The sequence below is a fragment of the Microcebus murinus genome, chromosome 23 (genome assembly GCF_040939455.1).
Source record: "Microcebus murinus isolate Inina chromosome 23, M.murinus_Inina_mat1.0, whole genome shotgun sequence".
NCBI classification, from domain to species: Eukaryota; Metazoa; Chordata; class Mammalia; order Primates; family Cheirogaleidae; genus Microcebus; species Microcebus murinus.
The window spans coordinates 27,727,050-27,743,601 of NC_134126.1; the positions used below are offsets into that span (position 1 = coordinate 27,727,050).

Here is a 16,552-nt window from a genome sequence, read left to right on the forward strand (position 1 = left end):
CACATAGCTGGTAAATGGCAAATTCAGGATTCAAACCCAGGCAGTCTCCCTCTGAGACTGAATACTGTACCACTACCATACTGTACCCTAGGAGTTCAGCAAATATTGCCAGGTGTACATATCAACTATTACTGAAAACTAGTAGGGTTTTATAATGTAGCTAAATGCAAGCTGTGTGAAAGAGATTAGGCAGAGGGGCCCAAAACCTAACTAGAAAGTGCTTTAGGTGGACAAATATTGGACTCTCAAGTGGTATGGGTCTGTGTGACTTCTGCCCATTTCACGGGTTTGCCTGTGCCTTTCCCCTGGCTCTAAATTTTCCACTATAGCCAAGGGGTTTGGCCACTTTTAGGGAAGCAGCTGGGTATAATGAAGAAGTCAGGATGAGAAAAGAGCTGGCTTAGCCTCTAGATCCCAAGCTTGCTGGGAACTAGAGATGCTGCCAAAGGGAGTACTGCACGTGCCCAGGTGGAGCTGGAGTCAGGAAGGCCTCAGCAACCCAAATGCTCATCTTTGTGACCCCCAAACCCATCTGCTTCCTCCAGTTTTCCAGCTACAGTAGCCACTGTCTGCCCTCTTGTTGCTGGTATCACTGACTTTTGCCAGTCGGGGTAATCTTAGAGAAAGAATCTTTGTCTTTCTTTTTTACTGTAATGAAGAAACTGGGTTCCACTATAAAAAAGCCAAAAAAGTCTCAATTTGAGAGAAGCCTTTTTTATGGTTACAGACTTCTGTTATTGTATTTTTCATTTATACATAGTAGCAACAGGAGAATGAAGCTAGACCCTTATCTCTCACCAGATACAAAAATCAAATCAAAATGGGTTAAAGATTTAAATGCTCTTGGGAGGCCGAGGCGGGCGGATTGCTCAAGGTCAGGAGTTCAAAACCAGCCTGAGCAAGAGCGAGACCCCGTCTCTACTATAAATAGAAAGAAATTAATTGGCCAACTAATATATATATAAAAAAAATTAGCCGGGCATGGTGGCTCATGCCTGTAGTCCCAGCTACCCGGGAGGCTGAGGCAGAAGGATCACTGGAGCCCAGGAGTTTGAGGTTGCTGTGAGCTAGGCTGACGCCACGGCACTCACTCTAGCCTGGACAACAAAGTGAGACTCTGTCTCAAAAAAAAAAAAAAATAAAAAATAAAAATAAAAAATAAAAAATAAAAAATGTTAAAAAAAAAAAAAAAAAAAAAAGATTTAAATGTAAGACCTGAAACTAATAAGAAAATATTGGGGAAATGCTTTAGGACCCTGGTCTGGGCAAAGATTTTTTGGATAAGGCCTTAAAAGCACAGGCAACAAAAACAAAAACAGACAAATAAGATTACATTGAACTAAAAAGCTTCTGCACAGCAAAGGAAACGATCAACAGAGTGAAGAAACAACCTACAGAATGAGAAAAAATATATGCAAACTATCTCTCTGACAAGGTATTAATAACCAGAATATACAGGAAACTCAACTCAATAGCAAAAAGGCAAATAATCTGGTTAAAAATTGGGCAAATAGTTTTAGTAGACATTTCTCAAGAGATATACAAATGGCTAAAAGGCATATAAAAATGCTTAACACCAGTAATCACAAGAAATACAAATCAAAACAATGAGATATCATCTCACCCTAGTTAAAATGGTTATTATCAAAAAGACAAAAAATAAAAAATTCTGGTGAGGATGTGAAGAAAGGGGAATGCCCCTACACTGTTGTTGGTGGGAATATAAATTATTAGTACAGCCACTATGGAAAACAGTATGGAGGTCCCTCAAGAAACTAAAAATAGATCTACTATATGATCTAGCAATCCCACCACTGGATACATATCCCCCCCACAAAAAAGAAAGAAAATCAGTTTATCAAAGTATCAGTATATCTGTATTCCCATGTGGACTGAAGCACTATTCACAATAGCTAATATATGGAAGCAACCTATGTATCCATCAATGGACGAATGGATACAGAAAACGTGGTGCATGCGTGCATATGTGTGTGAGAGAGAGAAAGACACACACACACACATATATAATGGAATATTATTCAGCTATAAAAAAGAATAAAATTCTGTCATTTGCAGCAAGATGGATGGAACTAGAGGACATCATGTTAAATAAAATAAGCCAGGCACACAAAGACAAATATCACATGTTCTCACTCATATGTGGGAGCTAAAGTAGTTGATTTCATGAAAGCGGAGAGTAGAATGATAGTAACTAGAGGCTGGGAAGTGGGGTTGGGGAAAGAAAAGAGGTTGGTTAATGAGTACAAAAATACAGTTAGCTGGAACAAATAAGTTCTGGTGTTTGATAGCACAGCAAGGTGACAAGAGTTCACAATAATTTGTTGTATATTTCAAAACAGCTAGAAGAGAAGATCTGGAATGTTCCCAACACAAAAAAGATAAATATTTGAGGTGATAGACATATCAACTTCTCTGATTTGATCATTGGACATTATATGCATGTATCAAAATATCACATGTACCCCATAAACATATACAATTATTATGTATCAATAAATTGTAAAAAAACTAGTAGCAGCAGTGATAACAAGAATAGTGACATGAGATTTGTAAAGTTTTGCTGGTCCCAGATTTATATATAAAGACCCAGAGGGAGGAAAGTTGGGAAGCTTACAGGTTATACTGGCTTCAACAAGTTATGTGAGTACAAAATTCTGCCTGGACCCGTAGGAAATGGAGTATCAATGGTAGTTAAAGGTAAATACGAAGGGTTGGTAGGAAACAAAGCATCAAAGATATCAAGCTGCATGTCCATGGTTGCCAGTAGCACTCAGAAGTAGCCTGATAATCTGTGGCAGACAAGGATAGGCTAGCGATGGCCTGTCTTAACTACAGAAGAGGATTTTCCTAGTCCCCACTGCTCCAATGTACACTAAGATAGAGTCCAGTGGAAGCAGAAAATGGGCAAAGTTACAAAGGCTTTGAACACTCCTGCCATCCTCCTCTCTCCTTGTGATGTTTCTGAGCTGTGAGTGAATTGATCTCCCTGAGATGTGCCTGTGTGCTCCTGTGGTGCCCCAAAGACCTGCACTTCACTTGACTTTGCATACAGCTGACTGAACAGTTTCTTGGTCTCAAACTCCTGGCCTTAAGTGATCCTCCTGCCTCAGCCTCTCAAAGTGCTGGAATTTTAAATGAGTGAGCCACGTACCTGGCCATGACCATGTGGTTGCTATTCACTGTCTGTCTCTCTTTCTCCTTCTCTTCTTCCCTCCACCAATCCATGTCAGTTTAATTCTTTTATATGTACTAATTTTGGTCATATAACCTCAGATTTGGAAGGGGTTTTTAAGGACCATCAGGCCAAATTCTCATCCAGTCAGATTAAGAAAATGTTAAACAGCCAGGCGTGGTGGCTCATGCCTGTCATCCTAGCACTCTGGGAGGCCGAGGCAGGCGGATTGCTCGAGGTCAGGAGTTCGAAACCAGCCTGAGCAAGAGCGAGACCCTGTCTCTACTATAAATAGAAAGAAATTAATTGGCCAACTAATATATATATAATATATATATATATTAATTGGCCAACTAATATATATAAAATTAGCTGGGCATGGTGGCGCATGCCTGTAGTCCCAGCTACTTGGGAGGCTGAGGCAGGAGGATTGCTTGAGCCCAGGAGTTTGAGGTTGCTGTGAGCTAGGCTGACGCCATGGCACTCACTCTAGCCTGGGCAACAAAATGAGATTTTGTCTCAAAAAAAAAAAAAAAAAAAAAAAAAAAAGAAAACGTTAAACTAAAAGTGGAGGAGGGAGAAAGGTAGAGCATAACTTGGAGAAGACAGTACAGCAGCAGCAGTCCAATGATTTGCAGGTAAAACAATCACAACAATCAGAGAAGTAGCCAGATAATGTCTAAATATACATTGTTTGGCATAATTTCTTACAAGTAAGAGGGTTAGGGTTTTTGTCAGGACTAACCTCTAATTACATTTGTTAATTTCTATTGTCACCAAAGGAGAAGATAGATCTTGACAACTGATTAGATGTGGGTAATGAAAAAAAAAAGGCATCAAAGATAAGATTTGGGGCCTCTGGGACTGTGAAAAATGGAGAGTCCCCATGCACACAAATAGACAAATGAAGGGAGGAGCTAAGGAAACCAGAATGTGGTGGGGGCGAAGAGACTGGTGCTGAGAGTAGAAGGTGCTACTGTAACTTCAAGCATAAACATCCAGTTGATCACTGAGGAGTTAGATCCAAAGACTCAGAAAGACAGCATTATAGAACAAAAGGATGCTTAGAGTAGGAGAGAAAGATTCATCAAAGGGAACAAGAGGGACAAAGGAAGAAACATGGAGAGATGTCAAGAGAGGAGCAAACGCTGGGGGAATGTCTAAATTTAGAGGAATAGAGAAAGAAGGGCCAGCAAAGATACGGACTTCATGGCCACGGGAGAGAAAATGCTGGGCTTGCAGGGAGCAGGGAAGGTCTAGAAGTAGCAGTGGAAGTGTCTGCTTTTTAAAGAAAGGTCTGGGATGGTTTGAACCTAGCCTTTGTCAAGGTCAAAAAGGACTTGAACCCATTAGGGATCCTTAAAAACCAAAAGCTACAATTCTTTCTCTTGTTTGGCTGATTTGCCATAAACAAACAAACATTTATTTCCTGATTATTTATATAACAGTGCTCATCTTCCAAATTACTTACTATTTTAGCCTCCTGACCATTTTAGAAAAGCTTTTTTGCTGATCCACCAGTAGATTTGAACTGCTAGAGAGAAACTGGGGCAGCAAAAGGAAAACAAGGTCGTTATTTGATCGGGGTTTTTGGTGTATCCTGGAACTCTCACTCAAATCTAGCACCAGGCAAATACACTTTGCCTGCAACTGCTTATGCACAGGAGGATGCAAACCAGCTGGGTGCCATTCCCCACCGATGGTGAGCCCAACCAAGGGCACGTACCACCTGCCAAACTGTGGTCTCCGTCACTCCTGCAGCCAGCACAGAGGCTGCAAAGCCCTTACACATACATACGTTCCATCTACATGCAAGAGACCCAGTTTCAGTCCAGGAACTGAAAGGAACAAACTTGTCCATTTCTGTTCTTAGTGTTAAAGAGAAAAAGGCGTATTCCCTCTTCATGGTATCCACCTATTATTAATAATTTTAAAGGCAATAAATTATCCCTGGGGGGCACTCCAATCCTATCTAGTTTTAAATGAAATTAATGGGAGAAAGGAAAGAAGAATAAATAGAGGAACAAGTGGAAGGAGAGTTGCAATGAAATTTCTATAATTAAAAAAAAAAAAGTCAGTACATCTGATGGCATTCTCTCTCATCAAAATGGGGTCCAAAGTAGAGAGAGGGAAAAATAGTGACAGCAGAGCTAAGACAAGTGAGGCCTATGTCATCTGAGTTCCCCAGATGAACCACCCACCCAGCTGGAGCAGTCAGATGAGCTGAAGAGACGCTAGGGCTGCTGACACCACAAAAACCACGCACCCTCTACATTCGATTATCTCCCTGTGGCTAGAGCTGCTGTGAATTACCCAAAATGATTTTTTAAAGCCTGGATCAGCTTTCCCTTGAGCAGATACAAAGATATTTCTGAGCTCTCTCTACCCCCTCCCTGCTAACTGCCGACTGCATAGCTGATATAAGCTTAGGGGACTTAAAATCATTTCCGTGTTTGCCATAAAGTATAATTAGGAAGTCAAATTTGCTACTGCAAAAAAAAAAAAAAATACTTCAATTAATTTTTTTTTTAAACAAGCACAAGTGCTGTTTAGATTATCCACTGATGTGGATTATCCACGCCGCTGCTCTCTAAGATCCCTCCTAATATGGGTAATGAGAGCTGGCTGCCCAGTAGCAGATTTTAATACAACACTGAAGATCATGCACAAAATTGCAGAGTTGAACAGCTCCTGCCTATCTTTCCTAGACCAGACTTAATCTTTGCATTGTTAGCATGTCTTAGGAATACATCCAGATGACTATACCACCAGAAACAATCAAACAAAATCTGCAAACTTGAAAGCAGACTGTCTAGTCTAGGTAATTAGCTGTCGTGAGTTGCCCACATACTAGCACAAACGAAGGAAATGGCCAGCCTTTTGTGATCTCTTGGAAAAGGATGCCATAGGTAGTTCTGGACCAATCTGTCCCAGTCAAACCAAATCCCTAGTATGCAAGAGGATAAACGACTAGAAAGGAAAGGAACAAGTCAAAAAGACCATGACCACTCCAACTGAAGTTAAAGCAATGAAGTTGCCATAACATTAAACATATTATGACTAAATGGTACATTCCAAGTGTAGGCATGAAGTCAGAAAAATGTCTATCCTGCCCGCCCACATTGGCGTTACATAAACGGCTATGGGATGTACTTGATTTTCACGCCAGACCAGCCTGGCTCTTGTCGGGCCCTTACCTGTTTCCTCACAGTTGAGCTACGCCTGTGTTCGATCCCGTGGAGTCAGAGACGATCAAGACAGGAACAGTGAAGAAAAAGAAAAATATCGGGATAGAATGAGACAAATGATCTCTCTTAAACCCAGAAGTAAAGTTTTTAATAATTAAAAACAATCTGTGTGCTGGTAATGGAACAAGTTACATTATTCAGCTCAGTCCTGAAAGTGGCTAAGAGACTTGATCAATTACTTCCCCAATAAAGCCCAATAATGCTCTTTTCTTCACAAAAGCATAGCAGTCCCTGCTCTTAATGTCTACCACCACTCAAAATTAGAATAGGAGGGAATTAGTTCAATTTACTAATTCAATTTACTAGTTCAACTTACTAAAATATATTTAGGTTAGACAACAAGATCTTTCTGTTTGCAAGGAGAGACTGGTAAACACCAAAGGATGCTACAGGGTTTTTTTGTTTTGTTTTGTTTTCCTCTTAGAAATCCTTGAAGATCCCTATCTTTATAGGAAGCAATTTTTCTGGATTTAAAGGGTAGAGCATCCATTCTAGAAGGAACCTTAGGGATCCTCTGGGTCAATGTTTTTCAAGCTGTGTTTAGCCTCAAAAGCCTTTTCTCAACAGAAATCTGACTAGAGTCACAACACACAAACCAGGGAGGGCAGTGCTGCCCTGCTCTGAGTGAAGGCAGCGACCAGAACCTGGCCACCAGGCCACTCCTGAGGAACCTCTTTGGAATTCTGGAGCTCCTAGGACCTAGTGCAATGCTCCTGTCTTACAGAAGAGGAAACCAGAGTTCAGAGAAGGGAAAAGTGCCGCCCAAGGTCACAGAGTGAAATTACCCAGCAGCAGGAAATTCAGCTCAGCTCTTTTCAATCCCACAGAGTCTTCTGTAGATAGAGGACCTCAGGTGAACTTGCACTAAGACTCTATCACCAAGAAGATATATTCCACAGAATTCCATTATCCTAGGCCATTATCCTTGGACTAGTTGCCTGTAGTCACCAAGACTGGTATATTAATGGGATCTTTATTGTAATACACAATGACAAAACAATGAAAGCCAAATGAAGCTCTCTCTAAATAATGAGCCCATAATTGTAAACGGCCTCATGATTATTGTGTGTGTTGGCAGATATAAGTGGTTGATATAACGGGCTAACCCAGGGTCTCTAAGGAGTCCGGCCCATTAAAGCCCTTCCTCCAGTTAAATCAGCACATTTGAAGGCATCTTGACTGCTGGCTGAATGAGCGTGCTGCATTCTGCCAGCTCACAAGTTTTCTCACAGCAGTACCATGACTGGGAGGGAAAATATTTGGCTGGGTGAGGGAGGGAGGGAAGGTGGGGAAAGATCAGGAGGGCTGCATACTTGTATGTCAGGGAAAAATTTCTACCAATGCTGTCTGGCAAGCCAACGTGCCGTAGTATTTCGTTATCCGGCAATAGTCACTAATTAGGGGCTGTCATCTTTTCCAGGCATAAAAAATCAGATCAAATGCTATCTCTCAATATTCTTTCTCTGGCTCAGAGACATCCCAAAGCCCACATGTTGAAGTTTAGTTCTTAGGGTTAGGTTACCAGGATCCTCCAGAGTTGAACATTTATTTTCCTTGCATTGCAGTGGCTTTTCAGAGTCTCTGAGACTATTTCAGCAAAGGATAATAATCTGCTCTTTCCCTAAAGTCTCAGAAAAGTCCATTTCCATCTGAGACCAGATGGGGTCAGCAAGGCAAAGAGAAGGAAACAACCCTCTCCCTAGGCCACTGCTTTGCAAAGTCACTGGATGTCTTTACAACTCAACTCCTTGTCCCTTTCCCAGGCTGGGAATGCGCTGCCCCATGGGCCTCTCTTTATCGCTTCCCAGCCCTGTTCCAGGCCACACTTACCTGGCTAGACTGCAATCTGTCCGCTGACCTGTTGGAAAGACAAAAGCAGAAAGCATATTTTTGTGCTGTGTTGAAGCAGAATTGCCACGCCCTGCCCATCTCTCCAGATAGCCACTAGTACAATAACAGTGTGACAAAGAAGGAAAAAAAGACAGAAGCACCCAGAGCCTCTTTCTGGGCAAGAACTGTTTCTGATGGTGATTCCCAGTCCAGGGTTGCCAGTATCCCTAAACCTTAGGTTTGAAAATTCTGCTTTCCAATGGGAAAACAGGGATGGATGTAGGTGAACAATAGCAAGACAAATCATACTTTATACAACAAATTATTAGAAGCCTTCCCAGAGATAAAATTCAGCTATTCAATTTCTCTTATCTGTATATGGAGTTTGCGGGGGAATAAGCTTGCTTGCTCTTGAGTAGACAAACACACACACACATACACACAGAGTTGGGGTTAGGAAGGGAAGAAGAAAAAGGAGCTGTTTGGGGAGAGAATGGAGAGATTTAAATGTTGATATTGCTATCAAATCATGGTTCTCAATCCAATAGTGGGCCCTAAAGTTTAATGGGTCATTGCCAGCTTTAAAAAATGAAATAGAAAATCTTAAAGCTCATAAGAAGTATTCTTATGCTTTTTTTTTTTATTTCGGCATATTATGGGGGTACAGATTTTAAGGTTTGAATAAATGCCCATTTCCCCCCTCCCCCCAAATGTCTGAATCTCCATCATGACCATCCCCCAGATGGTGCACATCTCACTCATTATGTATGTATATACCCGTCCCCCTCCCCCCTCCCACCTGCCCAATACCCTATTACTGTAGTACCTATGTGTCCACTTAGGTGCTGCTCAGTTAATACCAGTTTGCTGGCGAATATATCTGGTGCTTGTTTTTCCATTCTTGGGATACTTCACTTAGTAGTATGGGTTCCAGCTCTAACCAGGAAAATATAAGATGTGCTATATCACCATTGTTTCTTAGAGCTGAATTATTCTTATGCTTTTAAAAAATATACATCCATGTATACATGGGCCAGGCTTTAATACATATTGCTTTCTTTGGGTCCACAGTTAAGGAAGGCTGATCTGTATTAGACCTGCATTATTTAAACCAGGGCCAAACCCCAGCAGGTGCTAAGCTGGGGAAGTAGAGATTAACTCCCACACTTCTCATCCAAACTCGGGAAAGGCAACTCCAAGGGCTGGAAGAGTGGGGGGGGGGAGGCTTTTCCCTGCCTTTAAAGGTTGCTAATTGTTGATTACAGATCAGTTCATCTTGAGCAAAACCATCCCCCACCCCTAACAGCCTCTCATTACCAAAGGCTCAGCTTTCATCTGCAAAAATATTATTCTGAGCCATTATTTTCAACATCTGCCCCATTTCCATTCTGGAATATTCATACACATCAATTATCCCTCTGTGGCAAGAACAAGGGACTCTTGCATTATGGTGACAAATATATACAGAAAGCAATGACATGATGACTTGCGCACAGGAAGACTTACAATTTTTTTTTCTTTAGTGCTAGAACTTGTCATCTTTAGATTAAGGCAATTTGCAGCCTTCGTCCCTCCATAGTAGTACGGTTGGTGCTTATATGTGCACGAGCAAAGCCATTCACTCACATGCATGCATGCACATCTGTGATCCCAAGGCCCTGTTCCTTGTCTTACTTATGGGCTATGCTCAGATTGTCTCGACAAAAAGAAATAACAGCCATAGTTTGCTTCAAATAGTTCTGGGTTTCCTTTCCTCCAGTTCCCCATGGAGCAATCTGATAACCCAAGAGTAAAGATTTTCTATAAGCAAAGTTTGGCTCTCAGTGTGCCCAAACCTGTTTAGTCTGAGTCCCTTGGGTGGTGGGGAGGAAAGAGAAACAGAAGTTAACTAACAGGTTTTCTTCACATAAAAGAAAATGCCTTAAAAAAAAAAATCACAAGATGGGGGGAGGGGGCACAAAAAAGAGAGAGAGGGGGAGAGAGAGAGAGAGAGAGAGATCTCACAAAATCAAAGACTAAAGAAAAAAAAATTAATCATCTGGGGGAATTGTCCCAGGTAGGAAAAGGATAGAGTAAGAAGGGTGGGTAAGAAGCTCTGGTATAAAAAGTGGGCTCATGCCTGTAATCCTAGTACTCTGGGAGGCAGAGGTGGGAGGATAGCTTGAGGTCAGGAGTTCGAGACCAGCTTGAGCAAGAGTGAGACCCCCGTCTCTACTAAAAACAGAAAAATTAGCCGGGCATGGTGGTGAGCACCTGTAATCCCAGCTACTCGGGAGGCTGAGGTAGGAGGATTGCTTGAGCCCAGGAGTTTGAAGTTGCTGTGAGCTAGGCTGACGCCACGGCATCCTAGCCCAGGTGACAGAGCGAGACTCCGCCTCAAAAAAAAAAAAAAGTGGGGCTCCAATCCTGGGCCAATGAGTACTGCACACTTTCCTACACTCTGCAGTTTGTCTGAAGAGTGCTCAAGAATTTATTTAAAAATGTTAGAGCTCTTTGTGAGTGCAGGCTTGTCTGTCACTGATGTTAACACATATTCCCTGTGGCCTCCCTCCTCTTCTTCTCCCTCACATCTTTACGTGAGGAGATTAGTGGGGGAGGGAGGAAGGGCATTCAGAGGCATCCCCAACCTGGGAATCCCATTAATCATAGGATGCAGAGAGCTAGGCAGGAGACCCGGGCAGGGCGCCAAAAAACCCCGGGGAAACTTCTCTTCCAGCCTCCGCCTTCTGTTTGACAGCCGAGGAGAGACACTGCAGAGTGCCAGTCCAGTTCTCTGCCTCGCTACTTTCCAGGGTCTGGTTAAAATCATCCTAGGAGACGAGACAGTCCATTCAGCACCGTGGCCTGAGCACAGCCACAGCAGAGGGACCTTCAAAGCACTTGGACAACGTCAGGACCCTTCAAAGCAGAGGGAAACTGATACTCATGCTGGAAGCTACAGAAAGTGGCAGTCTGTCCATCCCTCCTGCATTTGAGGATCCCCACCCCTCCTCAGAGTGGCTGGGGATCTCATCTCACAGCTCCCTGCCTTCTTGCTCCAGCCTGGGTCCTGCCACAGAGGACTGAGAGTTTTAACAAAGCGCCTGGAGAGTGAGTGCCCCTCAGCCCGTTACCCCAGCCGCGGCAGGCAGTGGAGGAGGGGGACTGGGCGGAGAGCAGACATGCTCCATTTAAACAAATAGATGATGCACGTTAGTGCTTCATTAAGCATTGGCCTTTCCCCATTACTCAAGCAGTCACTGGGGGCACGTGCTTCCACATCTAACAGGCCAGGAAAAGAAACGCATTCGAATAACGAGATCGAGTCCACTTGGCTGAGGATGGAGGCGTGAGCTCGACAAGAAAGCTGAGCTGGTCTCACTGCCAGGCTCTAGCAAGAGGGTTCCCACACTCACTTTCTCCTAGGGTTTTCTGCAGAAGGTCGTGCTTGGCTTGTAATTTGGTGATGAGGTTCCTGCCCTCCAGGTACTCCTTCATTTTCTACAAGAGAGGAAGGAGGAGAAAGAGTCATCAGTCTCCTGAAGAAGGAAAAAAATCACGGATCTCAGCTGGACAATTCAATTCCCTGTTTTAGAGGTTATTTGGTTTCTGACCCAATTTCCACCAGGTCCATTTTTTATTTCTTTAAGGCCCTGAGCATACGGGCAGCTGCTGATTTTCATGGCAGATTAGTATCGTGTTCCACGTTTTGCTGGGAGCTCCACGTTGGCTAGTGTATAGAAACTCTTTCCTAGAGCCCCCATCTGTCTGCTTCAGTTTCCCTGAAGAAGAGCAGGGAGGGTGGATAGACCCCTGAGCCCCGGTCTTCTTGGTACAAGGACACACACCTGCTACTAGACACCTCCGCTGACATCCTGTCCTGCCTGGCCCCTCTCCAGGTGCATTCCATCACACCAGGATCAGTGCCACTGGCACGCTCAGCCCCGCCTCAGCTGCAAGCCCGGCATGCAGAGCATCTTTGTCTGAGCCACATCCCAATCAGCCTCCTTCTCCGCTCTAATGGAGTCTTTCTGGAAAGCTTGGGAAGTCGAGCACTCAGGGGAAGGGGCTGCCGCCCCCCGCCCCCGACTTGCATACACACATACAGTTCCAAATACAAGATGAGGTTTTGGAAATGTTATCCCACCTGCTCTAACAGTCAAAATATGATTGCTGTGCTGCACTTGCAGGTTTGCTCTCTCTCAACCCTTGTCTGTCCAGTGAGAGACTGTATTTTCCCAGACAATTCATCAATCTTTAAAACAACGCTAAGAACTATTATTATCATTATCCCCATTTTACAGATGAGGGCACTGATGTTTGGAGAGTTTAATTAAGTTGATCAAGGTCAAAGAGTGAGTGGGGAATCTATCCAAATACATGCAGTCTGACAATACAGCAGCGTGTGCTCTTAACCATTATGATAAAATGCTCCATTCATTGTGACGCAGAGCAGAAGGAAAGAAGCAGAATTAAACTTCACAATATTAATTCTTTTTATATGTGTAGCAGCTTGAGGTGTTTTAGAGCACTTTAGTATATATTTTCTCATTTGATTCTCATAATAACTATTTACAGCACATAGGGTAGACTATTATTTCCTTATTACAGATAAGAATATGAGCTCAGGGGAGGGGGTGTTAATAAAATTGCTGATTGTTGCAAGCTAGTAAGTGGTAGTGGCAGGCCTGGACCCTAGGCCTTTGAACTTGTCACACAGTGTCTTTTGCACTCTCCCCCACAGCCATTCTTGGGATCTCAGTTTGCCTTGGTTGTCTCCTACTGCAGTAGCTTTTAGTTAAAAAGTTCACATTGTACAGAAAAGTATAGAGTAAAAGTAACTCCTGCTGTCAGTCTGCCAGACTGGAGGTCATCGGCCCATGTCTAACTCAGAAGCCAAATGGCAGGGTTTCCCAAAGTGTGACCTGTGAATCACTGGTGATGTGTAAGATTGTTGAGGTGGTAAGCAGATACAACATTTTAAACTAAAATAGTTTTGTCTGTCTTTTAATGTGTATTAAGGAAAAACATAATTATACGTCAAACCGTTGTTTTCATGGCTATTTACCACTTAGGGTTAAGACTGGTAGAAAGAAAAGGTGAAAAAATGTGAGTTACTTTTACTCTATACTTTTCTGTACAATGTGAACTTTTAACTCAAGAGCTTGTCTCTCTCTCTCTCTCTCTCTCTCTCAAAAACAAAAGAAAAAACCTGCTTTCTCCGGGATGCAATCCCTGGCCCACCTGTGCTCACCCAGATGGTCCTGTGTGTACCTTGAAAATCTGCATGACAGCACTTCTCTTAAAGCCCTGTAGCAGAAGGTTTATCACTCATATGTCTTTCTCTCTAGACAGCCTCCTCCCTATGGTCAGAGACCATGTCATTCATTATTCTCTGTGTCCCTGATGCTTAGTCTCAATGCCTTACAGATAACAGATACCCAATGGGTAAATAAATGAGTAGTCTCACTCTCCTCTGGATAGAACCTTCCTCAGCAGTTATAAACCAAGCCCTTAAGTGTGCCCCTCATCTCTAAATTAAGTATAAAGCAAAGCAAAACACACTGTATACCAAATCATTCCTGCTGCCTTATTCACAACCTGTTCCCTCTGCTCCTTTATGCTTTTGCACGAGAACATCTGCATGAAAATAGGCTCTGTTGTCACCTTCCCTTTTCCATCTGCTCCAGCTGCCAGCTCACCTGCTGTCAGTCTTCCCTGGGTGATATCCTAATCCCCAACCAATGCTTAATTGTGGGCTTGGAACAGTACTTTAGGACCCATAGGTGAAAAGCCTTCAGGAAACATCCACTGGTAAGGATGCAGTCCTCAAAAGCCTCTCTTTGGAAGGAGATTCTTAAAGGTTTCCTAATGAGGAAAATTCACCAAGAAGCTATAACCCTCAAAACAAGACCAGACTGCTCAGAAAACAGATGAATGCAAATTCCTTCCCTTCACTCATGTTTCTACTTGTGATTCCAGAAATCATTTTTTCATTCATATTCCCAGTTCACTAGCTAACTGTGGCTGTCACTGGTGAACCATTAAAAATAAATAATAATCTGATAAAGAGGGATGATGGATTACCTTTTCAGGTTCCATTAAACCCTGAAGGATCAAAACTGTGTCAATTGCATCCCTTATACTGGCGTGGAAACCATGGCTGGGAATTTTCCATCTATGTGAGCTGGGGTTGGGAAAGTAAAGGCATTCCAGAGTTTGTAGGCATGTTGTGTATCACTCCCCCACCCCGCCCCTAAGTCAGCATTCATGTGTATGAGACCTAAGCTGGGGATAAATGGCCTTGCCTTTATTGGTAGAGCTGAGTTAGAAGGAAGATTCCAGGTGCTGCGGGACAGACACACAGAGAAAGGAGCTGAGACAGCTGAAGGCAAGGGAAGAATAGGTGACCTTCAATGATTTCTGGAGACCAGGAGGCCAAGAAAAGAGCTGCTTATTATCTCAAATCTCAAAATTCCCTCCTTGAGCAATTAGGGTCACTTTCCTTATTCAAGGCATGTTCCAATATTAGGTCATTAATTTTCTTTCATTTCACTTCCTATACTCAGCTTCCCTCAACAAATGCGCAAAAAAGTAAAGTGATTAGCTAGCTGGTGGTTTCCTCAATGGAGGAGCAAAAGAAAAGGTAATATTTTATTCTTGGTATCACCAAAATAAAACCAAGTTCCTAAAACACAGTCTGACCAGTGCCCATCCCCCACAACTTTCACACTCAAATGGATCAAAACTGAGAATTTCTTCAAAAAGTAGGATGGGAGGCAAAGAGTCTATTGGGGGTTTTATTTTGTTTTGTGTTTTACCATTGTGAAACTTCAATTCAGTTTTTATGATTTCATTAATTCATTTCCTAATAATTCCTAATTGGTTATTAACTGTCAGCAATGAGTTTTGTTTACTGAAAAGTATTAACATAATAATTTATCTTTCTGAGTCCTCCCTCCCTGACATTTTAGTTGCATTAAAATGAAAAAGATTGAGTTGGAATATTCTACACTTACTAACTCTTCTAACCTGGGACAGGTCACTTAACCCCTGCCTCCTGTCTTAGTTTCTCCATCTGAAAAATGGGAATAGTATCTTTCTCACAAAGCTGTTGAGAATGAAACTGGGTAACAAGCAGTACTGTGATTGGCACAGGGCCTGGCACATAGCAGGTACTCAAAAAGTGTTCCTTATGCCTGAATCACCTGCTCAGCTAACTTAAAAACATTCCTTCCCTAAACTTCTTTGCTTTGTGCTAAAATGTAAGAAGCTGAATCAAGGCAGAAGGTTTTGAGCCTTTCAAAAAATTAGTAAGAGGCATGAGAATACTTTTCAAATCTTTACTTTAAATACACTCTTACCACGGGGGTATAAAACCCATAGGATCTTGCTTATGCTTTGGATTCAATCTGTGTGAACCCAAGGCCGTAAGTTTCCACTGCCACAAAGGGGTGGAGTGGGCAGCAGGAATCTACGCCTAGCCAATTGCATGCACAGAGACACACAGATGTCATCATTGTGCTGCTTCCCCACCATCCAGGCACGCTGACATTTCCCCTCCTCCCCATCAATTTTTAAAATAGGAAACAGCTGTCAGACAGAATACATAATAGCGTAAACCTCAAATGGAGCACATCTCCCCAGTTTAATTGACATGGCAGGGGCATTCACTCATTTGTACCTGCTTAGCACACATTTACCAAGGGCCTGCAAGAAAATACCAAGATAAAAAGATCTTAGATCACAAGTTGGAAGTCCAGTGGTCTAGCCCAGTGCCCCAATGGCCAAGACACTGCCTTCTCTCTTATTACCTTACCTGAACCTGTCCCTAAGAATTCGGGCAGTCTAGCTTTGTTACTCTATCAGCTATAATCCTTAACCCCTTCCTTGCTCCATTCCCCATACAAAACCTCATACTCCAACTCCCCATACAAGGAAACACTTAGGAAAAATGCCAGCCTTAATAAGGCTTGGAATCCTTGGCTAAACAGTGAGGACTGCTGCCGATGAGCAGGGAACTGGTTAAATAAGTGATGGTGCATCCAGACAATGGAATTCTGTCCAGCCATTGAAAAAGGAGGCAGATCTTTTTGGACTAATATAAAAATAATATCCAAAATAAATTAAGTGAAGAAAGTAAAGAACAGTATGAATGGAATACTTCTATTTTATTTCATTCCATTTCTAATGTAATTTATTGTATTAAGGGGTGTTCATGGATACGTCAGTTGTTGCCCATATATAGCCTATTTCTGGAAAGACACAGAAGAAACTGGTTTCAATCACCAGCAGAAGGGAG

At 42.6% G+C, this 16,552-nt stretch overlaps 1 protein-coding gene across 7 annotated transcripts in view; it reads right to left on the reverse strand.

Moving 5' to 3' along the window:
• The window catches only part of SRGAP2 (SLIT-ROBO Rho GTPase activating protein 2), a 220,182-nt gene that overhangs the window by 24,746 nt on the left and 178,884 nt on the right, over positions 1–16,552 (reverse strand). For all 7 annotated transcript variants that reach the window (XM_012760312.3, XM_012760302.3, XM_075996905.1 and 4 more), the window contains exons 11-13: positions 11,667–11,751; positions 8,272–8,299; positions 6,391–6,415 (exon numbers count right to left, since the gene is read on the reverse strand). In XM_012760312.3, coding sequence (XP_012615766.1) covers positions 6,391–6,415; positions 8,272–8,299; positions 11,667–11,751 — 138 coding nt within the window. The remainder of the gene's footprint in view (positions 1–6,390; positions 6,416–8,271; positions 8,300–11,666; positions 11,752–16,552) is intronic.